Source organism: Aptenodytes patagonicus, chromosome 21, assembly GCF_965638725.1.
Source record: "Aptenodytes patagonicus chromosome 21, bAptPat1.pri.cur, whole genome shotgun sequence".
Classification (NCBI taxonomy): Eukaryota; Metazoa; Chordata; class Aves; order Sphenisciformes; family Spheniscidae; genus Aptenodytes; species Aptenodytes patagonicus.
The window spans coordinates 1,287,693-1,314,093 of NC_134969.1; the positions used below are offsets into that span (position 1 = coordinate 1,287,693).

The 26,401-nt window shown below is 50.7% G+C and overlaps 1 protein-coding gene across 3 annotated transcripts; it reads left to right on the plus strand.

The window, feature by feature from the left end:
- Positions 1 to 68: 68 nt before the first annotated feature.
- STK40 (serine/threonine kinase 40) lies at positions 69 to 25,810 on the plus strand. 3 transcript variants are annotated; one of them, XM_076357290.1, is made up of 12 exons: positions 69 to 85; positions 8,949 to 9,061; positions 11,116 to 11,235; positions 12,219 to 12,304; positions 12,803 to 12,946; positions 13,544 to 13,771; positions 14,609 to 14,661; positions 17,657 to 17,772; positions 21,045 to 21,189; positions 21,557 to 21,676; positions 22,675 to 22,759; positions 23,563 to 25,810. In XM_076357290.1, the coding sequence occupies exons 3-12, from the start codon at positions 11,124 to 11,126 to the stop codon at positions 23,779 to 23,781; spliced, it is 1,308 nt and encodes a 435-aa protein (XP_076213405.1). In that variant the 5' UTR covers positions 69 to 85; positions 8,949 to 9,061; positions 11,116 to 11,123; the 3' UTR covers positions 23,782 to 25,810. The 3 variants fall into 3 exon arrangements, with proteins under 3 accessions (XP_076213405.1, XP_076213402.1, XP_076213404.1); XM_076357287.1 differs by lacking the exon at positions 69 to 85 and adding an exon at positions 951 to 1,007; XM_076357289.1 differs by lacking the exon at positions 69 to 85 and adding an exon at positions 8,013 to 8,096.
- The last annotated feature ends 591 nt before the right edge of the window (positions 25,811 to 26,401 follow it).

A 26,401-nucleotide genomic window follows, 5' to 3' on the forward strand; every position in this document is an offset into this window, starting at 1 on the left:
GCCTCCGGGGCCACCCTGAGAGCAGCCCCGCTGCTTCGCTGTCCCCCGAGCAAGGTGGCGTTTGGGGTGATCTAAGAGCTCACGTGTAAGGAACCGCGCGTGAATAGGGGCCACGCGTCCCTGCCACGGCCGGGGGCGGGCTGGGGACGCCTCCAGCCACGGGCGCGGCGCTGTTTGCGTGGGCGCCGGGGCGGCTGCTCGGGCAGGAGGGTTTCGCGGAGATGCCGTGGGCTTGCTTCCCGCTCGGGAGAGGGCCCCGGGGGCTGGAGCGCCGGCACGGGGACTTGTGAGGCCTGGCCCTGGCGGCCTCCTGCGGCAGGGGTGGCTGGGGAGCAGAGTGCCCAGCCCGGGGACGCCCGGCCCTGACGCGCTCCTGTCCCGCCGGGGCTGGCCCCGCTGTGGGGCGGGGCCCCGGTGCCCCGGCCAGGGCCTGGCTGCTGGGAGCGGGGCCGGGTGTCGCGGCGGCTCCGGGGGCCCCGCGGGTGGCTCGGGGGCACGGCGCCCTGCGGGGCCGGGCCTCTGCGGGCGGCCCGGGCGGGGCTCGCCGGGAAAACACCCGCCTCTCCTCCAATCACGGCGCGTTCGAATCTCCCGCGTGCCCACCGACCCCCTTGGCGTCCAGCGCCGGCCGGAGCGGGAGCCAATCGGCGGAGGGAGTCGTCCCGCCTCAGCCAATCGGCCCTCGCTTCTTGCCTCCCTCCTTCTCGTCTCCGCGCCTCAACCAATCGAAGTCTGCCGCAAATATCCCCTCCCAGCCCCCGGGCCCTCCCCCAATCACAGCCGGCGCTGGCTCAGCCGGCCAATCAGCGCCTCCCCTTCCCTGCGGCCCCGCCGCCATCTCCGCGGCGGCGCGGCGGCCGCCAGGAGGCGGGATGGCGGCGGCGGGGGGCGGTGGCGCGTGCGTCACTTCCGTTGTCAGGTGGCCGCCGCCGCGGAGCGGAGCGGAGGCCGCGGCCGGGCGTGGGCTGCGGGAGGCGCCGGCGGCCGCGCCGGCCCCGGGGCCATGGGTGAGCGGGGGCGGGCGCGGGCGAGCCGGGTCCCGGGGCCGGTCTCGGTCTCGGTCCCGCTGTGTGAGGGGGCGGGCAGCCCGGGCGCCGCGGCCGGGAGGCGCCGCCGACAGCCCCGTCCGTGTGGGGCTGAGGGGCCGGGCGCTGCGGGGGAACCGCTTCGTTCCTACTAATTCTGCTCCGGGCCCCGGCGGAGGTTTCGCCGCGTGGTCCCGGGCCGGCAGCCCGCGGGTGCCCGGCCGCCCCGCGGGGCCTCCGGGGCAGCGCCCTCCCGGCGGGCGCCTCTCCCGGCGGCGGGTGCCGTCGGGCCGGCTGGCGGGGCCGCGGCCGGGCCGGGTCGGCGGAGCCCGCCGGCAGCTCGGGAGGGGCCCGGCCGAGGCCTCGGGAGAGGCCGGGCTCCCTGCCCCGGCGTCCGGGCGCTCCCGGCCCCGCCGGTGGCGGCCGCCGCGCCGGTCCCCGCGCCTGTGTGACGGCCTCGGACCGCCGCGAGGGCCTCCGGGGCGTGTGGGCGCGGAGCTCCTGGCCGCCCTGGGGAGCCTTCCCCGGGGGGGCGGCCCGGCCCGGCCCGGCCGGTCTCCGTGCTGCCGGTGCACCGGCCGCAGGCCGCTCGCCAGCGGAGGGTGGGATTTTGCGTAGCGGGGCGCGTGTGCGCGGCTGGGTTTAGAAATGCCGCTTGGTAAAACTCCTTCCTAACTGTCTTCCCTGTGGCAGCGCTGGTGGGGAGGTGGGCTTCGCCGGCAGCGTAGCTGGTTCTGGGGCGCGCTGACGGGCTCGGGGCTCGCGGAGGGAGCAAACCGCTTGCGCTTGGTGCCGATTTCGCTTTCAGTCTGGGCAGGAATTTCTTGGTTTCAGACCTCTGTTCTGAGGAGGAGTCTCATGTGCCTCAGCAGTGAGTAGCTGAAGGTTGTACCTCTAAGTAAGAATGAGTAAGACCATAAAGCACTACAGCTGGAGCTAGCTACAGAAACCTGTCCCGTCCTCGCTGCGCGAGCTCGCCTGAAGAAGATAAGGAGGCACGCTTTGGGGTTTCCTGCGTTCCAAACCTGTTTCTGTTACCTGTTGGCTTTGGCTGTGGCCTTTGGGAGCTTCACTGCCGCAGTACGTGAGAGCGTTAAAGGTCTCACGCTGCTGTTGAAGGGAGCCCATGGCACGGCGTCTTTGCCCCGCTGCTCCTCTCCCTGACACGAGGGCTTTGGGGCTTGTCTTGTTCCTGGCCAGCTGCTCCCTTCTCCTGCCGTGGCTGTGGATGCGAATGTGCTGCACTGGTGGTGATGATTCGGTTCTTTGCTAGTTTAGGGTCTTAATGTGTAGGCCTAACATATACTGTTATGTATAGGTGTGCTGGGCGTCTCAGGCTCTAGTCTCGGGCTGTAATCCCGTGTCCGGAGGGAGGTGGAGAAGTCGGAGCAGAGGCCAGTGCCCGGTGTGGTGGGGCTGAGCTACCGCGCCTCTGCCGCCCGCCTGCTGCGGGACGGCAGGCTCCCTTTGGGGCAGAAGGGACGCGAGTTGGTGGAGGGTGGTCGGGTTCGCAGGGTGCCTGCAGCCCAGGTGGGGTGTAACTTGAGGGATGGGGCGGAGTAAGGCTTACCTGCTGGCAAACAGCCCCGGGCCGGTAGCAGTCGAGGTGCAGGACGTGTTTCCCTGATGCTGGCGTGCTTGTGCTAAATCCTTTTATTGTTTCTCTGTGGCATCCGCGCTGATGGTTTGGTCACATAATCGCATTACTTAAAAGCACCCTCGTGTTCAGCTGCTTTTTATCCTCAGGATATTACAGAATCATCTCCTTTTGAAACCACACAGAGGGAAGCCTTGTAGGCACTTAGCTGCTGCTTGATTAAGGACAACCCCATTGATTTTGCCTGGGCTGCCTGCTGTGCTTAGCCTAAACAAGGGATGTGTTATCTGTCTGCAGAGGCTCGGAGGTGCTCTGGACTTGTACAGTGTTGCGCCTCACTCGTGCCTGGGAGCTCTTGCTAGACCGGAGGAGGCTCCGTGCCCATTGTAATTGTCTATGTGAAACAGTCTTGTTTTGTTAGTCGGGTACACATTTGTGAACTTACGGTGTCTGTCAGTGTGCTTTCATGCTACAAACGATAGTAACGTTAGCACGGCAGTATATGTAGATAACTTAAATATATTTCTTTCTATCTAGGTAGGGCTAGATGAGTAGATTATCGTTAAAAACAGCAACCACACCTCACTGTAAAGAAAGTGTCAGCACGTGTGTGAGTCATGCAGTAATCTTTGTGCGCATGAGGAAAGCCCGGCTGCAGTGGATTTATGGAATATTAAGTGTACATAGTAACATAAGCTATAAATGAAAGATAAAATCTCGTAATATAATACATATCTCGCCTGACGGTGATTTTAAAGGTAATGACTGCCTGACTTCACGGGAGCAGCCCAAGGTTGGGAACTCGTGCGCTGGGCTCTGTGCTGGGAGAGCAGTGCAGTCTCGGGTGCTGTCAGAGTGCTGCAGTTGGGTTTCCAGGCTCTTCTCCTGCGCTGTGCCCTGCTGTAGGTGCCCCTGCCGTGAGGATGTTGGGCTGGAGCGGGGATTTTTCCTGGTGGATGTGGCCTGTGCTTCAGCGCGAAAGGGTTAAGCTGAAGTTGGTGTTTATGCAACCAAACAGGGAACTCCCAGAGATGAGTCCTTGGCTATCTCATGTGTTGATGCATCAGAAGGGTTTAAAGAAAGCCCAGCTTGTTGCTTGCTTGCACTGTAATTACGTTGCTGGAATCCTGTGCTTCAGAGTTTCCCTGGCTGCCTGGGGGGGCCAGGAAGGAATTTGCTTTCCCTGATGTATGACTTGGCCTGTGGAAGCCTTTTTTGTCCCTGAGAAGTTGAAGATTAGCCACAGCTAGATGTGGGATGTAGGCAAGGTGTACTGGGGTCCCTTTTAGCACTGCGGCCTCTCAAGTGCTGGCTGTGCCTTGCTCACGTACCCGGGATTAAACTACTTGGCAAGTTGGGCTGAGGAAGGAGGTTTTCTGGTGGGTTGGTTCAGCAGGGGCTGCTGGAGGTGTTTGTGTCTCCCAGCTTGCGAAGCACAGCTCGCTTGGCAAGTTCATACTTTACCAGGTGCCTTCTGACGGCGTGGGGGTGCCCCAGCCCCTCATGCCGCACCGGCGCTGCGGGATTCTTCCTTCTCCTTTGGTCAGAGAAACTCTGCATCTGGTTTTGAGCGAACTTCTTGCTTAGGGAAGAAGCTTGAATGAGTCTCTGCACGTTTCCAAGAAATCTCTTGAGTCAGGGCTCCTCTGTTTCTGGAGAAGGCTTCCCTTCCTGGAAGGGCTCGTGCAGCGGTACATGGGTTGCACTGGCGGCTCTGAGTCATCCGATGGGCTTTTTTTATTATTATTATTACTTCTCTTACAGAATGGTTAAACTTCCAAAGCCTTTGGTAAAGTTAATGTTCCTGTATAGTGAATCTACCACAGTGCTTTGCAGAGGGAGGGGAGCCCACCCCAGCTGCCCCTGTGCCCGGCTGCAGCAGCTCCTCCTTCCCGCGTGCCTGCTTTGCTTGGGATCTGCCCGGCAAACATTCCCTGTAATCCCCCAGCCAGTGACTCCTTCGCAGGCCTGGCTGATCTGAACTCCGCCTGTTCTCAGGGGAGCTTTTCCAATGGGAATCGAGCCTCTCTCCCTGGGAGCGCTGATGACTCGGGTCTGAGCTGTCCCTAGCCGGCTTTGCCCGGGGAAGGCGTGTGGCAACGCTTTGGGATTGCTGCTTCTCGCAGCGATACCAACCTGCTTGTTCCTGTGCTGGGAAGCTGGACCATACTAGGGGTTTTACTCATTTAATGTTAGCGTTCCTGTAGGTTTTTAGGTCATGTCCAACATCACTTCTCATGAGCTGGAATTTGCCATGAGTCAGGCTTAAATGTGAACTTTGATTAATCACCACTGATAAATACTGCCCAGTGTGTTATTTAGGTGGTAAAAGGTGCAGCCTGATATTGCTCATCTGAATCAGTTTTTTTAGCTGCATTTTTGCAAAAGCTGAGGCCTGTGTGGGCTGAGAGGAGAGTGGACAGGGCGAGCAGGACAAAAAAACCTTTGGACCGGGTCTCCAGCTTTGTCCCAAATGCCGCAGCATTTGGTTCCCAGAAGAGAAAGCTGGGCAGAAATGCTGCTGCATTGGGTGGCAGGTCTTCTCCTGTCCGGGGTGGGAGATGGATCATTCATGAGTACGGAGCAATACCGCGCCTCCCTGCGCGGCTGAGCGCCCGGCGGGCCCGGCTGCCGTGCCACCTCTCCGCCGTGGAGGTTTCGAGCCCGTGACGAAGCCTGCGGGGAGAGGTGATTCATTTGTCCTGTGCGCACGCCCGAGTCGGCAGCCTGGCAGCCCTGCCTGCAACTCCCGCGCAGCCCTGTCTTGTTTCCATCTGCAGCGTTTCCAGGTCAGGAGCGACAGGCAGCTTTCAAGTGTTGGGGTGCTGGCGGTGGGGCGAGCGGGAGCAGCCGCAGCTCAGCTCCTTCGGCTGCCTGGGAGCTGCTCCTGTGGCACCCGGGGTTCCCAGAGGCAAGTTTCCTGTAGCGGTACGAGCTCCTTGCTGAAGGAGCTTGTCCTCGATAGCCCTGAACTTCCAGCAGACACTGGTGGGCTCCGTCATCTGCTGCTGGTTCCCAGCTGCCAGCTCATCCTATTGCCTTACTTGCAGAGATCAGCTCGCTTGTAGCAGTGGGGTAGGACACCTTCGGGGTCACCAGTCATCACACTAGAAAGTGTAAATACCAGCTAACTCGTTTTGTCCCCTTGTTGCAAGATAAAACAACAGAAAGCGTCGTGGAGGTTGTATCAGCTGCTCCAGTGTCTTAACTAGTTTCTGTGCTGCTGAGTAATCCTGTTATACCCCAAAGGTACTTTTTTTTTTTCTCCTGCTCCAGCTATTAGCTGTGGCTGCTGGACTGCAGGGCCTGCTTGTTCTTTAATCTGAGATGAAAAGGTCAGTTTCCTCCTCTTTTGTTTTTCTTTGTTGTTATGCCGGGCACTGGAACATCATGCAGTAATTCAGGAATTAGACAATTTCCTTAAGCTATGTAATTAAAAGACATTACATCTAGTCTCCAAATTATTTGATTAATAATTCTATTAAAGTCATAGCTAGCACAGTAAGAAGCTTTAGACACTTCTCCAGTAAGATATTTGATACATTGCATGCATCACATTAAAATTGTTAAGTAACGAATTTTTGTGCTAGACTTGTAACTTCATTGTCTGTGTGAGAGAGACCATTTTTGTTACAGATAGTGGGATAGGGAGCGGGGGTGGTTTGATTCCGTTTGTACAGTTTGGCTTTTGGGGGAGGGGGCGGTGAACCCACCACATCAGTATCTAAGGGTCCTGTCCTTAGGATGGAGTGTTTTAAGGGATAAGTGGTTTTGTTCTGGTTCTTTGCAGAAATGTTGGATGCTCTCTCTTGAGACTGATCCTGCTGATGTTAAAATAATTTTTTTTTTCAGTCGTAAGAATTGGAGAGTCCCGGCTGTCTGTGGGGCTGCCTGTAGACAGAGGCCTTGCTGCAGGGGCTGGGGAGATGCTCTTTGCCCTTACAAGGCTCGCCACCTCTCATGGAAATGTTCTAAATTCTCAACTTCGGGTCACTTTAAACCTCAGCTGTGCTGCAGTGTAACCAGTTCGCGTGTGGGACTCCACTTACTGCTTATTTGCCCTCTGCTCATTGTGTGTGAGGAGGAAATCCTTGTGCCATGCAGTAATCCCCTCTTGTGTGCTCTGAGCAAGCCTGTCCTGGGAAGGCTCAGCTGCTCCAGTGGCACTAGAGGCAGCACACAAAGAATCAGCTCCTTTGCTGTTTGAACGTGTTAGGCAGAGGAGCAGTGACGCTGCCAGCGTCCCTCCGGCTGAGCCGCGCGGGGCTGGCGGGGCTCCTGCGGCCAGCGCGTGTCCAGGGGCCGGCGGTGCCTGCAGCAAGGCTGGGGATGCTCTGGGGCCTGCGGGCGGGATGGCAGATGGCTTCAGCACACGCTGCTCGTGGGACGGGAGCCCCTGTCTCGCAATGGGTCCCGTTCCAGCTCTGAGCACTAAGGGCTGCTGTGGCCTCGCATTTCCTCTTACAGCTGCAGAGTCATTTTAAGCTGTCCAGTTTATTATGGCTTTTGTCTAAAACTTACTTAAAGCTTGTTCTTCCACGATACAGTTCAGCTGTTGGTGCCTGAGCGATACCAGCTTCATGCTGCACGTACTTCTAGTAGTGAAGCCCCTTGAAATCAGAGCTTTGCATCAGCCCAGATCAAGCCGAGGTGAAATGAATTTGCAGGTAGAAAACACCAGCTGGCTCAGCAGGGCGGGGGAGCCTCCTGCATTGCTGTTCTTGTTTTAAGATTTTCCTTAAGCCCTCTCTCAAAATACCATTTTTAGCCCTATGCCTAGTGGATGGCCACTTGTTCTGCGGGAGACTTACACAAGGAAGTCCGTGCCCTTTTGACCAATTTCCTTGCTCTAATCGGGGTTGCACAATGTGCAGAAAAGGGAACAGTCTTCCTGCTTTTTCACAGCAGCTGCCTCTGGTTTTCTTCCTTTTGCTCTGGGACCTTCCTTCCATCGTACCAACCTTCATTCCAGTCTCGGAGGAACCTGAAGTGCTCACATGCAAACCCTCTGGGTGCTGCTGAGGGCCCCTGAGATCTTTGGTGGGCTCTGCCACTCTCGTGGTGCAGCCCAAGCAGCGGGAACTGAGCAGGGAGCAGGGAGACTGGGTAGACAGCGCCGTGAGTGGCAGAGGATTGTCTTAAATGGGTACTCAACTATTAATGTTGGTGTTTTTCTTGCTTGCTCTTACAAGTATCTGTGTTGGAGCTGTGATATTTAAGTTGGTGGATGTCCTTTAAGCTGCGGTAGGGCTGGGGCACCTCCGCTCGCTCTCAGCGCCGAGACGACTCATACTGAAAGTGCTAGCTAGCCGGTGCACGGGTGAGCGGGCTGCCGGTGCGCCGTCGGCACGGGTCTGCCTGGCCGGGGCGTCCTGCTACCTGGAGCAGGCTCTGAACGTTGTTAAAGTATTAATAGCTTCAGTACTTTAATTCAGAAGGATCTTCAGCAGCCTTTGCAGATGCCCCAGGACCAGGTGATAATACTGCGTTGTGTTTTGGGTGGTGTTGGGAGTTTGGCTCCTGCATCCCGAATGTTCCTTTTGCATTTTTAAGTTGATCTAACTGGATACTGGTAAAGTAAACCAGCTAGGGTTAACAAATATATAACACGTGCAATAACACGTGCAATATCTGAGGGTTAAACTTTAAGCATTTGGTAGAGGTGCTACAGGTTAAATTCTAGAGTGTCTGATTTAAATCCTACATTTCTCCTTTTAAATGGGACTAGATGAACTATTAAGCAGTACTGAATTTGAGTTGAATTAGTTTGATTTTTTTAAGAGGCTGAATATAAATTGTAAAGAGGAATTACCTTGCAGTGGGGATTTGATAAGAATAAAACTCAATGTATTATTCTTTGCCTTTTGCAGAAATTGTTCTGTTCAAGTCCAAACTTTAAGCATTAACTCTTACTGTGATTAAAAATGGCTTCCAGTGGCGAAAGTTCTGTTGTGGCACTATTGCTAACTTGGGTGTATTTAAAATACCATTAAAAACAGGCAAGCTTGTACCACGTGGTGGAGGTTAAAATGGAGAAAGTGTTTGTTTCTGCTCTGAAGGTCTGTCTCGCATCACAAAATGCCCTTTGAGATCGTTGACGCTTGTGTGTGTGTCTTGCTGTGCAGGGCCATGCGTCTGTGACTCTTTGGAGACTGAACTTCAAGAGCCCTTTTATTCTCTCATGCGATATCAGGAGCTTCAGGCCTTTTCTAAGCCAAAATAAACACAGATGTTTCAAGCTGCAGAAGTTTTGATGCATACCACGTTATCGTAATCAAGAATAATCCAGAACCACAGCATCAAGTGTATCTCATTTCACATTACAGAGTCCTCGACCTTTCGACCATCCAGCCTTCTCCAAGGTGATGACTCCAGTCTCCTGAGACATTGGAAAACCTAGTTTGGAAGAAGAGTAAAGATACAGTTGATGCTGAACTACGTGAGTCCTCAGATTATTTTGTTTACGATAACGCCGTTTGCACCAGTGATTCCTATCCAGCTGGGATTGCACAACGGTCATTATCTCAGAGTTTCTGTGCAGTGGGGTTTCTCCAGTGGAAATCTTACTCATACGTTTCCAGCAGGGATGATGATGTTGCAAGGAGTGGAGAATTTTATAAGGCACAATCAAATATTAGGTCAGGGATGCGGAATGAACAGAACAAGGAGCATATGGGGCTCAGGACTTGGTTGTGTTCAACTAGCTGAGCCTGGTAACACTTCTCTGTCGGAGATCTGAACGGCTGGTGGAAGTTGGTAGTGCAGGGATGCAAAGTCTGCTGCAAGACTTCTCACCTTATCTCTCCTGCTATCTCCAATCTTGGTGACAGGTACTGCTAGATGAATTAATGCAATGAGATCATGCTTGTGTCCACAGAAAGGGTGGGACTGCCAGAGGGTAAACTTCATTCAAAGTGTGGTGATTTATCAGTCTCTTACATGGTGAAACACTGGGACTTTTTTAAAAACAAATAAGTACAACCCAAAAATATTTTCCCAGTCTGCTGTAGTAACCTCTTAGGGAAGACTACCGGGGCTTGGTTTTGACTTGCTCAGAGTAAGAAAATGGATCTGTGCTTAGTTCCTCCTCTCCCTACCCCCCCTAAAAAAAAAAATATCTTTGAAATGTTAGAGCACGAGCATTTAATGTCTAGATATTTGTGAAAGTCTTTGAAACTATTTTCCAAGAGATAAAGGTGAAGAGGAGGTGTATCGGAAACAGCTTCAGTCTGATGGAGCTGATTTATGCTTGCAGTGAGCATGCAGCCTGTGAAGGCTAGCCTGGCAGCAATTACAAGGGTTCTTTTCCTGCTAAACTGAAATGAGACTTTCCTTTGGGGAAGAAATGTTTTGGTCGCAGAGACTTGAATATATTTGGCTCTTTAGGTACTGGTTCTGCAATACTGCCTCAAGTTCTCTTTAGATTTATGAGCAGCAGAAAATGCGTGTTGGAAATCAGATTTTCTGCAATACCTGGATAAATAGGAGTTAGTCAAGCTTTTAGTTGTTTGTGCTGAATGGTAGTGCTGTGAGGACCTTGAATAAATACTTGGGTGCAAAGCATGAGATTAAATTTAATAGATTAAATTTAATAGATTAAATTGTTTGCATGGAGTGGTAGTGCAAGAGAGCACGTGTACTGGCACCACAGTGTTTCCTTTCATTGGAGTGTCCATTAAAGGCAGGTAATAGTGTGTTAATTCTAAACGAAGCATTGCTTCCTGCACGTGGAGACTGAAGTGATAGCTTTATATATTGGTCTCAAATTTCAGGTGTTCAACTCATCCAGCTGCACTGGATATAGATAGATGAAGACATAATAAAACAGAGCCTAAAGATGTACAAGGAGAGAGAGAGAGGGAACTTCTTTTAAGACTAAAAATACATTTTTGAAAAAAATCATTGTTAGTTTAACTGAATCTCACAGTAACGAACATGTTTCAGTCTTCTATGCCCTTGCTGGGAAAGGTGAAAGATATTGTTCATTTTTATGGTCAGTTTTGTGCATTCTTGGCTGTTTGAGGAACAGACTGGAGTCTTCTGAGTTACTGGCTGAGCTGGCTGCAATGCCTAGTGGGAAGTCCTCGGTGAAGGAACCCACAAAAGTCCATAGGCTGAATCAGAAGTAGACACCCATACAAAAGGATAACTCAGGCACTTTCTTTCAGAGTTCTTTGGAATATGTTAATTTGCAAACTTGTTTTTGCTGTAAAACAAGCTTTAATTATTTTGACTTGTTCCCACTATGTCTTTCAAACAACTGTTCTAGGAAATGTTGCTTTGAATAACGAGGCTGATTTATACCTTCAAAAATGCATTAGGCCTCCAACCCACAACTGGTCTATCAGTAATGAGCCATAGCTTCTTTGTAGAAACACAAGTAGGCAGAGACACGAGTGCATCAGTAGGTGAAAGCCTTCCAGTATGAAATAAGGGATAGTATAAGAAATTAACTCAATTGCTCATCAAACGTGATCTTCTTTCTCTTTCAAGAGCCAAGGATGAAGCGGCGAGCATCAGACAGAGGAGCTGGGGAAACATCCACTAAGGCAAAAGCTCTTTGTACAGGGATTTCTGGAAATAATGCCAAGAGAGCGGGCCCTTTTATACTTGGTAAGCAGGGAGGGTTTTCTTCTTCAGTTTTCAAGGTAGCTACTGATTGCAAAACTGAAAATAAAAGGCACTATGAAATGAGGCAAAGCAGATGTGTAATTTAGCGTCTTACCTCAGAGTGCAATTCACCCGATGTGGCAGAACAGCAGCCCTTAGAGCTTCTGCAGCTAGTCAAGCTAAGGAGATTTGTAATGCTAGTATAGCAAGGCAGGCATGGCTTTTAAGATAAATATGAGCCCTTGCTTTTACCCTTTCTTTTTCTTTTTTTAACTACATTCTTAAACTTTGTTAAAGAGCAAATTCATTCAGGGGGCTTTTTGGTTAGAGCTCTGGGGAGAGGTTCAACCCTCCTTGCCTGGAATATGCTGTCAAATCAGCATGTAGGCAGCTTAATAATGGTCATTATAAGTGGTATGTGCCAGGGCAAGACCAATCTGCTACCTTTTGAGAGTTGCTAGAATAGCTGTTAGTTCAGAACTAGTTACATAAACTGTCAAAACCATGATGGACTTCAGTGGAAACCAATGGATAATCGATTGGAAGCTCATTGATTTTAAACTGAAGAGTGGAGACTGTATGTTAACTTGAAATTTGGACTAATCTGTATACCTGAGCAGTCCCTGCAGAGGTGGCAGTTGGGTTCAGAGGTGTGGCAATAGCAGTTGCCATGGGTGTTGCTAGTAAATGTAAAAGCCGTATGGTTCAGGCATGCAGAAATTTGAATTTCTGAAAACAGCTGTGCCTTGTGTGGGCTTTTGTTAAATGTTTCTCCAGTGAACAAATGAAACATTGTCCCAAAAGGTTTGAATTCAATACTACTTTTTTCTTTAGATTGTAATTTATGGAAATGCACTTAGTCTCCTGAAAAAAAGGAACTTAGTTTAAACTACTGTAAACTGCGTGACACTTGCATACTGATGTAACCCTGAATTAGTCATTGCTGCTTAAAGGAAAACAAGTCTGTTTTTGCTTTGTGCTGTTAGGTCCACGTTTAGGTAACTCCCCTGTGCCAAGTATTGTTCAGTGTTTGGCAAGAAAGGATGGGACAGATGACTTTTATCAGCTAAAGGTAAGCAAACTGCAGGGCTTCCAGGTCTTCAGGGCTGTAACTTCAGCTCTCGCGACAGAAGTGCTTGCAGTAGTGTGTGGTGTAGGCTGAACTGGTGCACTGTCGGAAATGGCTGCTGGAACTTCCCCTCGGCGGGGCAGTTCTGCCAGACGTAGATCTGGTGTTGAGATTAGCCCTGAGACGAGGCCTCTGTGGCTGCTGTGCTGCTCTCCTGGAGCCCTCTGATCTGCTTTGCTGTGGCTGAAATGGGGGTGGATCCAGTGGGAAAAATCACCTGGGATATTTGCAAAAAGCCACCTGAGCAGCTTTTCTGTGTTAATCAAGCTCATGCTATGCATTCTGCACAGACATTAGTTCAAACAGGTTTGTGGCAAGTGTGCAAACATCAGAGCGATTACATCAGCTGTTAAACACATGTGAATACTTAAAATGTGAGAGAGATTTGGGGGCATTTGGATTCTTCTGGGAGCTGTAAAGGTCTTTTACCTTTTCCTGAAGATTCTCACCTTAGAAGAAAGGGGCGATAAAGGAATAGAAACCCAGGAGGAACGACAGGGCAAGATGCTGCTGCACACAGAGTATTCTCTCCTTTCCCTGCTCCACAACCAGGAAGGAGTGGTTCATCATCACGGGCTCTTTCAGGTACCGCTGGTCACCATCCAGGTTGGGGGAATGCCAGTAATTGCTATTGGCTTGAGCTGCTTTTGTTTAACGTACAGTTCGTGCTGACCCCATTCTTGTGTGTAAAGAATTACCAGCGCACTGCTGAGATTAACCGCTGCTGCTGCTACAAACCAGCAAGTTTGTGGGAGGGGCTTTTGAGAGTTAAGTGGGATGTAAGACCTCTAAGATCATCAAGTCCAACCGTCAGCCCAACACCCCCATGCCCACTAAACCATGTCCCTAAGCGCCTCACCTACACGTCTTTTAAATACTTCCAGGGATGGTGACTCAACCACTTCCCTGGGCAGCCTGGTCCAATGTTTAACCACTCTTTTGGTAAAGAAATTTTTCCTCATGTCCAAAAGTCAAACAGCATAGACTGTCTCTGGCTTCTTTAAGTAGACATCATGTATCGTCTTTTTGAAATCCCAACTCAGGGCAGAGATCAAGCACTATCATTGCATTTGCTTATTTTGAGATCACCATGTAGTTAGTTATTCTCTAGTGCTCTGTATCTAAGTACAAATGCCCGGATAGCTTCCCTAAAATATTGCTCATTTGTTTGCCTCCCTGTAGGACCGAGCTTGTGAAATTATAGAAGATCTAGAAGCCAATAGAATGGTCAGAAAAATGAAGAAGCGCATTTGTCTTGTGTTAGACTGTCTCTGTGCTCATGATTTCAGTGACAAAACAGCAGATCTGATCAATCTGCAGCATTATGTCATTAAAGAGAAGAGACTCAGTGAGCGGGAGACGGTAGTGATATTTTATGATGTGGTACGAGTGGTAGAAGCATTACATAAGGTAAGATCTTTGTTATCCCTTTCAGTGCTGCAATACTTTTCCCACATTAGTATAATAGATGTTTTAAAACTTCCTTGTGCAGGCAGTGGCAAGGTTGCAGAGCATGGATGTTTCAGCTGTTTCCCTGTAACAGTGGTCTGCATAAGACCTCATGCTGCAAGCCATAAAAGAGCATTCCCTTCCCCTCCCCTCAAGTTTCTCAATGGTAAGGTAGCATTTGTTGACTGTGGAGAGGGGCCAGCTGGACAAATGCAGATCAGGTTAACTACCTAACCTCAGAAAGGGATGGTTGAAGAGGAGAGCAGAGGCTAATCAAATGCAGGAAACACTTCAAGCTATTTCCTTTTGAAGCAAAATAAATCACAATGTAAGAATTGATTTCTGAGATCAGAACCTCTAGCTCATTGATCTCAAAATTTTTAGCTTGAAATTATTGTAACAAAACCAGATTCTGCCGATGTTTGACTCCTTACCCTGTGACAAGGGACACCCATCCTTCCTCGGCAGAGCAACGAAGCATATATCTTTTGAGGAAATGTTCATCATATTGGTCTTACTGAGCCTGGACACTTTAGTTTCAGGCCTCTTAGTTTCAGTCAAGTCTGTCTGTGTGTTCAAAGTAGCAAATTCGCTTGTTCTGTCCTTCTGACCAGAATCGAAAATGAAGTGCACGAAGTACCCAGGATGCAACCTGACCTGAAACCTTGATCTAGGTTATTTCTGAGAATGAAGATGACATGATTTCAAAAGATACTTAGTGCTTTTGTCCAAGTATCGAATTTATACTTCTATAACAAATACGCTTTTGCTCATGTTATGCTATTATATATTTTACAGAAAAATATTGTGCACAGAGACTTGAAACTAGGAAATATGGTGCTAAACAAAAGGTAAGTCTGCTGGAGAGCTGCTGTTCTGGCAGTTGTCTTGTGTTTCTTCCCTGAAGCAGATTTCTATTAGAAACACAATCGAAGGCAGCACTTGTTGAGAGTGCTCTCTTGTGAGAAGGGTGAGGGAAATGGAAGCAGGCTGCGCAAAAACACAAATCCAGTTCAAAGTTACATGAGTTAATCTCCAAAAATTAATTGAGCCCAACCTAGATAGTTCACTCTTCCACCAAGCTTAGTGACCCCATATCAGCACTTCTTTTTGGGTTCTAACTTCTGAAAACTAAATTTTATAGTAATTCAGAAACCTGCAAGAGAAATGCTTATTTTGTATATTAAAAAAAAAAAAAATTAAAATGTGTAAGTGGTTCTGTTCACATAATTCACTTTCTACCATGCTAAAGGAATTCCCAACACTGCAGTCTGTACTATAATCACAGCAGTGTTAAATCGTTGACTGTTGCACTGCTGTGTTTTTGCTAGCAGTAAAATATTTACTTATCTAAACAAAAGTTCTTCTGTCTAGTCTGTGTATTTGTGCTTGAAATAGCTTCCTTGTTCCCATTAGCTGGTTTGATGCAAGCCTCGGTTTATAATGCACTGACATCCAACAGGTCTTGGATGCTGTGCAGGCACAGGAGGGACCAGCCCTCCCGGAGCGGAGTGAACAGCATCAGTGGGGCATGAGTTCAGCATGAGTGAGAGGTGGCAGCGTGCGCTTGGCTTGGTGGCTCCTTGGAGTTTTCTCAGTTGTCTTGGCTTATGTAGTTATTTAGTTGGCAAACTAGTTCCAGTTCAGATACTCTGCCGTGTCCTTCAATATTACATTACTGGCTAAGTATTTTGCACTAACTTTAAGAATGAGTGGAATTCATTGTCTTCTCACACTGTCTGTTTTTCTGTGGAATGAATAAAAAACCGGAAGGCTTTAGGTCTGCAGACTTCCAGAGTCTGTACAAAGCACGCAGGTTCGCTGTGGTCACAGCTTGCTTTTTTCTCCTCCCTAATACTGTTCGAAAGCAAACAGATTTTACCTGCTGAGGTTGAACTTCTCGGTTCCCACACACACACAGAGCAGCTAGTGGTTTTCGGGGCCACCTGTAAGTTGTTTTAAGTCGTTTCTATAGAGCTGCTTTGAGACAAATCTCTTTTCTTCTGCTTGCTGCTTTGATTCTCCTCCTTGCTAGGAAGAGGCAGACAAAGGTTGCTGCTTTAAAGGATCCACCCAGAGCTTCCCTCCTTTTCTGGAGAAAGCGTGCAGTGGAGCATCCCACTGATAGAGCTGCACAAGGGGCCCCCACTAGCAGGGAAGGGGAGGTATTTGAAGTTTTGTGAACACACTTGCCAGAGTCATTCTTTGCATTACATGCTATGTTTTTGCTTTTTACTAGCAAGACCATCAGCCTTGGTGAGGAAAAACTGTAGCCTCTATAGCAGTGAGTCATATGAAAGGGTGGGTGAGGCGTAAGAATAGATCACCATGGAGAGGACCAGTCATTTGGGCTGATCAGAAATGTTTGTTGTGCTCCAGCTGTGCTCACAAAAGAGCCAGGTCTTTTCTGTTGGTGGGGGAGTGAAGGTAGCTACACATCCCTGCAAAGTCTTAACCAGGCGTGTTACACCCTGGGCTAATGAAGATCCCTCAGACATTGTCCCCCGCAAGATGCGGACGTTAAGGCCTCGCAAGGTTTCCAATTAGCCAGTGCAGTAGTTGGATGATTACAGATTAGATGAAATTTCAGTGACTAAATAAAACCAAGCAACACTGAACACTTTAGTGTCCTTTAGAACACTTAGTCTTTTAAATCTTTAACAAATCCTGCAGATTGTTATTCAGCCAGGGAAGTCTCTTGACAGTTGAAGCTAACACTTCTTAAACACAAGTCTGTCTGTCTTAATAATCAACTTTCTGTTGCCAACCCACACTTGGTTTTATTTCACTCGTCTGTTAGATTTGCTGGAAATATTTTTTGGTTATTTTGACTGACTTAATTCATGCTCTCAGGCTCTAGAATATAGAAATTTTCTAGACCGTTTTTCTGTTCAGTTCTTTAAGTTGTATGTTAAAATCCAAATTATCTGAGTGACATGGAAGATTAAATGTGGTAGTAATTTTGTAACGAGCTCACTTTCCCTGGAAAAATTCATTAATTGGAGCTGGCAATACCACAGGGAAGTAGGGGTATCTTAATACAGAAATTGCGTGTACCTGCAGTTCTCACCTTTTCTGAAGTACTTCAGTGTAGGGGGTTTTTTGGATGTTGATTAGACTTTGTTCTGCATACTTTCATGTGAAGAATAGTCCTGCAGATCAGGTAATACTGCCACCAGACTCTTGCTGTGGGACTGTTGGGTAACGCAAAAGTGCTTAAACTGAATCTGATCAAAGGTCCTGTAGCTCATCTGCTGGTGACGCGTAAGCAAACAGTGCACAGCGGGCAGGCATAGGGCTGTCCTTCTGTAGGGTATTTCCCCTCAGCTTCCAGAAAACGTTGTGTGGAGAAGATGCCTTTAGAAATGGTAGTTGGGAAGCGTAGGGGAGAATCAGCTGTTAAAATAAATGTCTTAACACTCCCTACAATGGTCAGCAAGCACGAAAGTGCGGATCCTGGTGCTGTGCTGCTGGCTAGGGTGCTGTCAGTCGACTCCTGGGAGGCTGGTCAAAAGGCAGCTGTGTGGCTGCAAGGTGGGCAAGTTACGTGAGCACCCTGGGCTTACAGCCACGCTTACACATGCCGCTCAGGTTGGATGTAGACTTTACAGCTGTAAAAGAGGTTCTCTTACTCCCCTGTAAGAGTCTTACAAGCCATACTGATAGGTGTGGAACCCCTCCCCATCAGGATGGAGTTGATCTTACAGCTCTGCTTGTCTTTTCCCAGTACTTCAAGCTTCCCAAAAAGCCCCATAGACACACCTCTGTTTTGGTGTTAACTTCCTCTGTTTGTGCTGTTTGACTCATGCAGGTCTTTGTTCACTGATGCCTTCTGATTCTCCCCAGGACTCATCGAATAACCATAACAAACTTCTGTCTCGGAAAGCACCTTGTGAGTGAAGATGACCTGCTGAAAGACCAGCGAGGGAGTCCTGCCTACATCAGCCCAGATGTGCTTAGTGGTAAGCAATCCCCTTCAAGCCCTCAGCGGGAGTTCACAGCCCCCACACTTAACACTCGTTTCATTTATTTGTGGCTCTTGACAATAAATGAAAACCACCTAATGCTGTTCCCATATGTAACCTGCCTTCTGTGAGAGCCTCTTAATTAGGGGCCAGTTATGAGACTTGGTCTGTTTTTTCCAACTGGGAAAGTATGGAGAGAAGGAGTGAGTGTAACTTTTTTCTTAAGGCTGGTCTGAACTTCAAAGCTAATTAAAAGCTCCCTGCCTGTTCCTAAATAAGTCCGACTGCAGACAAGATGTTCTGTTTACCATGTCTGAATCTTGTTCCTGAGGCTTCATTTAAGCTGCAGGTAAATCCCTAGGCCTAAGAGGCAATTGGTCCAAATCCCACCATAATGTCAGTTTATTCCAGGCCGTATGCTAAGAGGAGCAGTTGCTGCAGCTGCTGCTTGCTTCCAGAAGGGAACTATTGACCCTCTGGGCGGCTTTTGGGCCGACTGAGAGGAGTTACTTAAAAATAAAGGAATGATCACACCAGGCTAGACCAGCAGTCTGTTTGGGCTGTATCTTGTCTCCAGCAGTCTGGCCTATGCCTTGTCTCCAGCAGAGGCCTTAAGCAGAAATTTGGCAAAGAACAGCTTTCCCTAACGTCCTCCCACCTTTTAACTGTTTCCAGTGCATGGGACTTTCGGAAACAGATGTGGTTTCTGTCTATTTAGTTGCCTCAGGAGGTTTCTCTTCCATGAACTCTAAAGTCTGCTACTGTACTAGCTTTTGTGCTGGCAATAGCTGAGCAGGCAGTGGTTGTCCTGTTTGTCAGTGTAGTTACCGAGGAATTGTTTTGGGTTTTTTTTTTTTCTTCTCATCCATATGAGCTGGACTATGTTGAAGGGTGCATTTACAGCTGGGACTGTGCATCTGAAGCATCTCTCTATGTAGACTCCAGTTATTGTGCATTAGCTCACGTTGCGGTGTACTCCTTGTGAGCACAGATAAAATTCCCTTTGGATGGAGCTGAACTGCAGGATGCAGTCCAAGATCACCCATAATGTATCCCACCTGCTAAGGGTTATCCGTCCGCAGGGCCAAGCTAGTCTTAGGATGATGGGAAACTGCCTAAAACTGTGGGCAGTAGGTCATCAGCACCAACTGTTTTCTGGACAAGTCAACAGTGTGTTGGGCAGCACCACTCGCTGGTGTGCATATAGCCAGCATGAAAGCCAGAATCCTTGCCAGTCTATTGCATTTGTTTATGTGAGGATAACATCCAGAATACTGAAAACACCTCTGAAGATTTGAGTTATTCGTTTATGGTATCCTGAGCTATTGTATTTCAGAAACCAGCTCGGAGGGAGCTGGTCTTGAAATTTCCAGACCCAGTGGACTCCCCTCAGTAAGTTTGTTGTCAGGTTTACAGGCGGCAGCAGTAAATGTAGCTAAGTGCTTCCGACGTGATCTGCCAGGCAGGTTTGAGGCTGCTTCCCTCCTGGGCAGGACTGAGCCAGGAAGGGAGCAGAGGCAGGCGGGGAGGTGGAACGTGTGTTTTTTTGCAGGCCTTTCCTGTTCTGCAGGATATCCTGAGGCCCTTGTAACCAGATGGATGATACGAGCCAACTGCTCTGCAGGAGCTTGGAGCAGTTGCAGCTCAAGTGGCTGGTTTCTGGTAAAGGCTCCATGGAGCTGCTCCTTCCTGCTTGTCCGGGGTACCGTTCTGTCCTGGACTTCAGCCCTCTTACCCTCCCTGCCAGCACGGCTCAGCTGCGAGCACCCGCATTTCCTCTAATGGCGCTCTTGTTGGTGGATTGACTGGCCTGTCTGTAGTCCACATACCACGAGGCGCTGAACAGGCTGTCTTTGCTGACTTCTCTGACAGCTGAGGCTGTTCGAGACCCTGCAAGGAGCAGCATTAGTTACAGGTCTGCATCTTGCATAGCTCCACCTGGACTGACTGGGTGCAATCGCACTGCACTCCGGCTCTGATGTCTCTGCGAATAGCCCTTCCCCGTGGGGTGTCTGTGCAGCCTGATCCTGAGCTCTTGAAAATGCTGTTCCAAAATGGCTCAGTCTGCGGTTCCCCTCCAGGCATCAAGGGAAAAGTTACTTGAGGACATTCCAGGCTTCACCACCACCTCCAGACTCTGAGCATCCCTCTGTCTGTATCGCTGATGCTCCTGTGCAAGAGGAAGCTAAAACGCCTGAAGAATTAATCATTGTTTTAGGTCCAGAAGAAGCTGTCTTCTGCTAAGAGATGGCTTGCGTTTTATGGCTGCTGAAATGTCATCGCAGGAAAAGCTGGAGGAGGAGGGAGAGGTGCCTTTTTTGAGCATATAAAGCAAAGAATAATTAGTACAAATAACAAATGCTGCAGCAGTGACTCACTGCGTGAGTCAGAGGAAGTCATTCCCTCAGTCCTATGCTGTGGTACAGCACTGGAGTTTAATTTTTTGACCCTCATGCATGGTGCTGTTTGCTGATTTATTGTGCAATTGAAGGGGCTTTAAAGCAGCATTTCATCGAGCGGCTCCAGGGCATGCTAGGGCTGCAGCAGCTTTTGGGAATGCCTCTGTGTGGGGGAGGCACCTTCCTGCGCCCTCCACGGCTTCCCAGCAGGCTCCAGTGGCCGTGTGCTGGATCTGTCCCGGAGGCAGAGTCCCGTCTTGATGGGCTCAATCTGAGCTGGGTGTGGAGAATCTTAGTCTGCACTTCCACGCAAAGCTCCAGTGCAGCCGGGGTGGTGAGGTTGGCGTTAATCTTGGGCCATTCTTCACCTGAGGAGCACTTACTCTTCTCAGGGTTTCTTTCCTGCCTCCCTGTGCCTTGTGCTCACTGGCCCTTAAGTTCTCTTCTTCTTTGACCCGGACTCGCAGCGAGGTGCATCTGTGGAGCCTGCGAGGCTCAGAGGCTTCTGGTGGTGACAGTCTGCAGGGATGGCGGAGGGGGGGAAGTGTGAACTCCAGCACAGTATGCAGTGGTTCTGATTACTTGATGCTCTCGGATCACATCAAGGCCATTCAGCGGGGATAACCCTGCTCTGTAGGGAAAGGGAAGACACCTGTGTGGAAATGAACAATGTGCTTATTCACAGAGGATGCACCTTTGAAAGAGGTTCCTAGTGTCTTGCGATAGGAAGTCTTGAGCATTTTTTGATTAAGGCTTAGAAAAAAGGATCACGTGCAGAGGTTGCTTCAGTGCCTTTACTGCTGGTGGTGGGCTGCAGAGGTGAGCAGTGTCATAAAGCCTGTTGCTTTTGTCTCTCCTTGCTCCCTGCAGGACGGCCATACCGTGGAAAACCCAGTGACATGTGGGCGTTGGGTGTGGTGCTCTTCACCATGCTCTATGGCCAGTTCCCCTTCTACGACAGCATACCTCAGGAGCTTTTCCGCAAAATCAAGGCTGCCGAGTACACCATCCCTGAGTGAGTACAGCCTGTCCCGGGGAGGCCCTTCTCTTAGTGCCTGTGTGGGCGGTGCTCTGGGCCTTACTGGGACAGCCGGAGCTGCAGGGGCTTCACTCGAAGCCCCTGAGGGTCGCAGCAGTAATGAGAACAAAGACTGTATGCAGTAGACACCAAGGAAGCAGTAGCAGAGCTGGGACATCTTGTGCAAAAGTGAGAAAGGCCCCATGCTGCAGGGACAGGGAATCAACCTCCTGGTTAATTCTGGGGTCTTGGTCAGAGCAATGGTGGCTCCTCTAGTTCCTGACCTGTGCTCCCAGCACGTCCATCCTGCTGCTGCCTCTGCCCACCTCTGGCACTCGGGCTCACCATGCGTTCTCTCTCCCAGGGATGGACGGGTCTCAGAAAACACTGTGTGCTTGATCCGAAAACTGCTGGTCTTGGATCCGCAGCAGCGTCTGACAGCTTCTGAAGTGCTGGATTCTCTCAGCTCCATCATAGCATCATGGTATGTGCTATGTGAGGAGAGAGATGGGAACATGGGGTCTCCAGCCACAGGCTGTGTTATTCCAGCTGCAGCCAGCAGACTGCTGCCAAACAGGACACCAGAGGATGATCTGTGAGAACTGCAAAAAAAGTCTTTAAATCCTGTGTCTCAACCACTGGTGGCTGCTGATGGATACAGCCGGAGTGGCCTGTACAAATGCTTGTCATTGTGACCAAGGTTGGAGTCTGTAAGGCAATAACGTTACAAAACAGTACTGGGGCGCAGGAGGGCCTTTGTTGCTGTGCCCCCCTCGTGCTCTCCAGATTTGATTTTTAAAGAAAGTCTAATGGTCAGAAATATCTTACATGTACAAACAGATGCAGCCAAATGCAGACACTTCCTGCAAGCTTGTAATTAGCCCTGCTTTATCCATTAAGTAGGCATGAGATCTCTAGAGGGGAAGAGCAGGAGATGCCATTACAGGTGGGAACACTACAGGTGTGGGGTGGGGATGCCTTTTGAGGGTAAATCTGACTCCAGGACTGGCATGAACCAACGAGGATGAGATTCCAGTAGCACACTCCAGCAGAAATGGATCCTAGCAATGTTTGCTTGGTGCAGCCCTCTCTTGTCAGCCCTGTGACCTTCTGTCTGTGCTGCACAGCATGCCCGGGTGAAGTTCTTGTGCTGCCTCTTGAGTCAGCAGTGAAGTCTGTGATTTTTGGAGCTGTGGCTGTTTTCTCTCCTACCTATGCAAGAGTTTAAGTTCCACATCCTGTTTAAAAACAAAACCAAAAAGCGGCTCTGGGGATTATAACATGATTTCATACCAGGGAAGTTGAATTTGGAATAGCATCCTTTTAGTAGCAGTAGCCAGTGTGGCATCCAGACAGTGCTGTGCCACACTCTGGTGTCCAGCCATGGCCAGTCAGGTGGGATTGCCCTGGCCAGGGTGTTTGGTGAGGGTGGGCGAGCCCGGGGCTGTGCTCCGGGTCCCTGACACTGTGCTCTCCCCCCAGGCAGTCTATGTCCTCGCTGAGTGGCCCTTTGCAAGTGGTGCCAGACATTGATGACCAAGTGGCTAACCCTGAAAACCCACAAGAGGTAGGTTTTCCTACTTTCCTTTCCACGGAACTGCTTTTCTGTGCCAAGTCTGTCTGTAATGGAAAGAGATGGCAGCCCCTTGTAGCCCCCGAGCTGATGAGGGGAGGATGGTGAGGACCCAGCTGTGGTGGCTGCTCTACAAAGTGGCCGAATCCATTGCCATCTTGTGCAGCGGAAGGAAAGGCTCATGCTGCTGGGATGAGGAGTCACATCCAGCTGGCCGTGCTGCCTGGAAGTGAGCTCGCCGGCCCCGGAGCTGGCTGAGGGGCAGCTTGCTCCTCTCCGAGCAGCGCTCGCTCCCTCGCACGCAGCTGAGAGCTCGCATGCGCTGGGAGAGCTGGGAAGAGGTAGCAGTGTTGGCTCAGGCTCCCCGGTGAGTTCTGTGATGGGAGCGAGCATCCTGTTTTCTTGCCAGCATATTTTATGTTGGGAGTGACGGCCGGTGACCTCACTGCCTAGGGACAGCCTTGTGGGAGCTTTTGCCTGCGATGCCGTGGTTGGTGTTGCTGTCAGAAATCCCCTCCGCTGGGCTCGGGGGGGATGTGAGAGCTGGGGTCAGACAGCTGCAGCCACTGAATATCTGGCAGGGTTGGGATGAGCTGTGTCAGGACAGAGCCACTGAGGTTTCCAGACCTCTCTTCCTGGTGGCACTAATGACTCGTGGGGAGTCCTGTCTATGTCTGGCAGCAGGTCCAGTTCTTGCATTAAGACTCCAGTTATCCCGTGGTAGCTCAGGACCATCGGAGGGGAGTTATGGGACCGTTGCTTGCTGCTGTGGCTCTGACGGGATGGTTCTCTGGCAGGTGAAGGTGACGGAGGAGTGCTCGCAGTACGAGTTCGAGAACTACATGAGGCAGCAGCTGCTCTTGGCTGAGGAGAAGAACACCTTGCATGAGGCCAAGAGCTTCCTACAGAAGCGGCAGTTTGGGAACATCCCCCCAGTGCGACGCCTGGGCCATGACGCCCAGCCCATGAACCCTTTGGACGCAGCTATCCTGGCCCAGAGGTACCTTCGGAAGTAGCTTCCCACACATCCGAGAGCACAAGCACCATCCTGCAGTCTGCCTTTCACGTCGCCTACTACAGCTCAACAGCAATACCGGTGTCCCGTGATGGAGAATAATGTAGCAATTCTTTTGAGCTCTGTTCAGGGACACGCACTCACACTCGCTCTGGAGGGAGAAGACTTTTGAAAAAGCTAGTTTTGGAAGCAGCAACTTCTTGGCATCTTCTGGAATCTTTTTTAAATCGAAGCCTAGATGACTAATCTGCTTTTAATCATGACTGTAATCTACCTCTCTGGTCTTTTTAACCATGCTGTTCTCTGGATCGAGCAAAGCCTGCGGGAAAGGAGAAGACTACCAAGGGTGAAGCTGGTTTGCTGGCACAAGAGTTGCGGCTGTGCAGTATGGAGAGTCGGCTGATTGCATTCGCTCCATATGGTTTGAATAAGCTTAGATTTATCGGGGTTTCTTGAAAGGAAGAATTTCTTGAAACCTCCCACTTCCCTTCATCTGCATCAAATCTTTTTCTGTCCTTAATGTGCCACCTGGTTTGGCTGTGTTGTCTAAGCCTCGGTGGCCGTGTGTGGGCTGCAGCGCGCCAAGGCCTTCGTGAGCGGCACAAACAGCTGCCTGGTTACCCGGTGTGACTGGGAGCTGCCCGGAGAGCCCGGCCACTGCCTCAGGCGAGAGTCGTCCTTGCAGGCGATTGCTGCAAAGATCGGATCTTGTCTGCAGTTCAAAGGTTTTGCAGGACTCGGCCTGACGTGGCCTCTGACCTCTTTCCCACCTTTCACCGATTCTTTTAGTTTCATAAGGATGTATGATTTAATCTTATTTTTCAGTAGCTTATCTAAGATGCAGTTAAAATTGCATTAATTCTGATTTAGCATTTTTCACACTTCAGTTGTGGTACAGATACGAGTTACAATGTGAAAAAGCTTCCCAAAATAATCTGCCTAGAATTAGGAAGGGGCTGGCTGAAGTCTCTACTGTATTTGTTCCCTAGCTTATCTTGCCATCCCAGCCTCTCTACACAAACCTGGGGCCGCCTCTGCTGTCCCCGCGTGGTGCTGAGGCGGGAGAAGGATGTCCCGGTTTGTCACCTAATGCCACTGGAAGAGCGTTTGCCTGTGCTGAGAACAGGAAGGATTGTTTCTGAGCCTCATTTTGTGAACTGGATGCCTGTCTTGCCAGATGAACTGTTCTCACACAGAGGTCACAGGGCTCACAGTGCCCCAGCCAGGGCTCCTGCTCAAGGCAGCGGCTCTTCAGCTGCCTCCTTCCCCTGCTCCCGGCTGCTCCCAGCCCCGTGGCAGCTCCAGCATCACCCTCTCCTGCCAGCCTTGGGCTGGGCACAAGGCAATGTGTGAGCAGCGACAGGAAAAGCTGCTGCGGCCTTGGCTGTAGGTGCTGGTCCTGCTTTTTGGGGTCAGCTCTACCACCCCTGGTGAGCACGGGCAGGGAGCGAGTAGCAGATCTATTTGTAGCGTGTTGCCTTCTCTTGCCCCAGGCTGGGGAAGCAGACTGCGTCTAGCCTGGGCCAACCTCCAGGTGTCTTTGTGGGGACATAGGGATTGACCTGAAACTCCTTGGCAGCGTCGGGCATTATGTCCTGCCTGCAAACTCGCCAAAGCTGCTTGGCAGTGGGCAGGCAGGGAATTGTGAACACTAATACAGACTAGAACAGTTGCACCAACCCCAGCCAGCTGAGCCAGTAGCCTGAAGTCTTAGCCTTATTTATTTTAAAGATGGTAGGTCTGTCCTGGCACACCCTGGTGTGTGCCCATCACCCCCCCCTGTGCCACCAGCAGCAGAGCAGGGACCTCCCAGCCCCTGAGCACCCCTGGGGCCCCGACCCCCTCCAGCTGGGGCCCTGCTCTCTCCATCTGGTTTTCTCCTGTCTTGCTCCCACTTCTTTATCTTTTTTTTTTTTTTTCCCAAAGTTAAAGCAATATTCTGGGGACTCTGCAAGGCTGTATCATACCCAGTATTCCTGCGTACCGGTCATCGCCAGTAAATCACACTTGTATTAAAGCAAACTGGAAGAGGGGGTGGTGTGGGGAGGGCAGGAGCGGCTGGGGGGTGCGGGCGGAGGGGCCGCGCTGCGGGAAGGAGCCTGTTGTAAGAAAAAAGGAGAGAAGAAAAAAAAAAAAAAGGAAAAAAATTTGTATAAAGACATTATTTTTGTACTACATCAAAACTACTCCTGCATGTCGGCAATAAAACTTCATACCGAGAGCCCGGCGCGCAGCGACCCCGTGGGAGCGGGAGGGGACTGGGATGGGGTGGGGGGAGTGTGGGGACGGGGAGGCTCTGGCTGCTGCTGTGCTCGGGGAGGTGTGTGAGAGGGCGCGGGGGGGAACGGGCCCACAGCCCTGCCCTGCCCCGGGGGTCCCTGGCACCCCTTGCCAGGCCCTGTCCAGGGCTGAGCCAGCTGCCCATCCCTCCTGATCCTGCCCGGAGCAGTCCCCTGGCCTACTGCAGACAGCTATGGGGCAGAGCCCCATCTCCCGAAGGAGGTCCAGGCCTGACCCAGGTGGGGCAGAGCCCCTGCCCGCGGCCTGCAGCCTCTGCTCTGCCTGGCGCAGCTGCCCCTCTGGAGCAGCATGTGCTGCGGTCAAGCTGCTGGGTGGGCTGC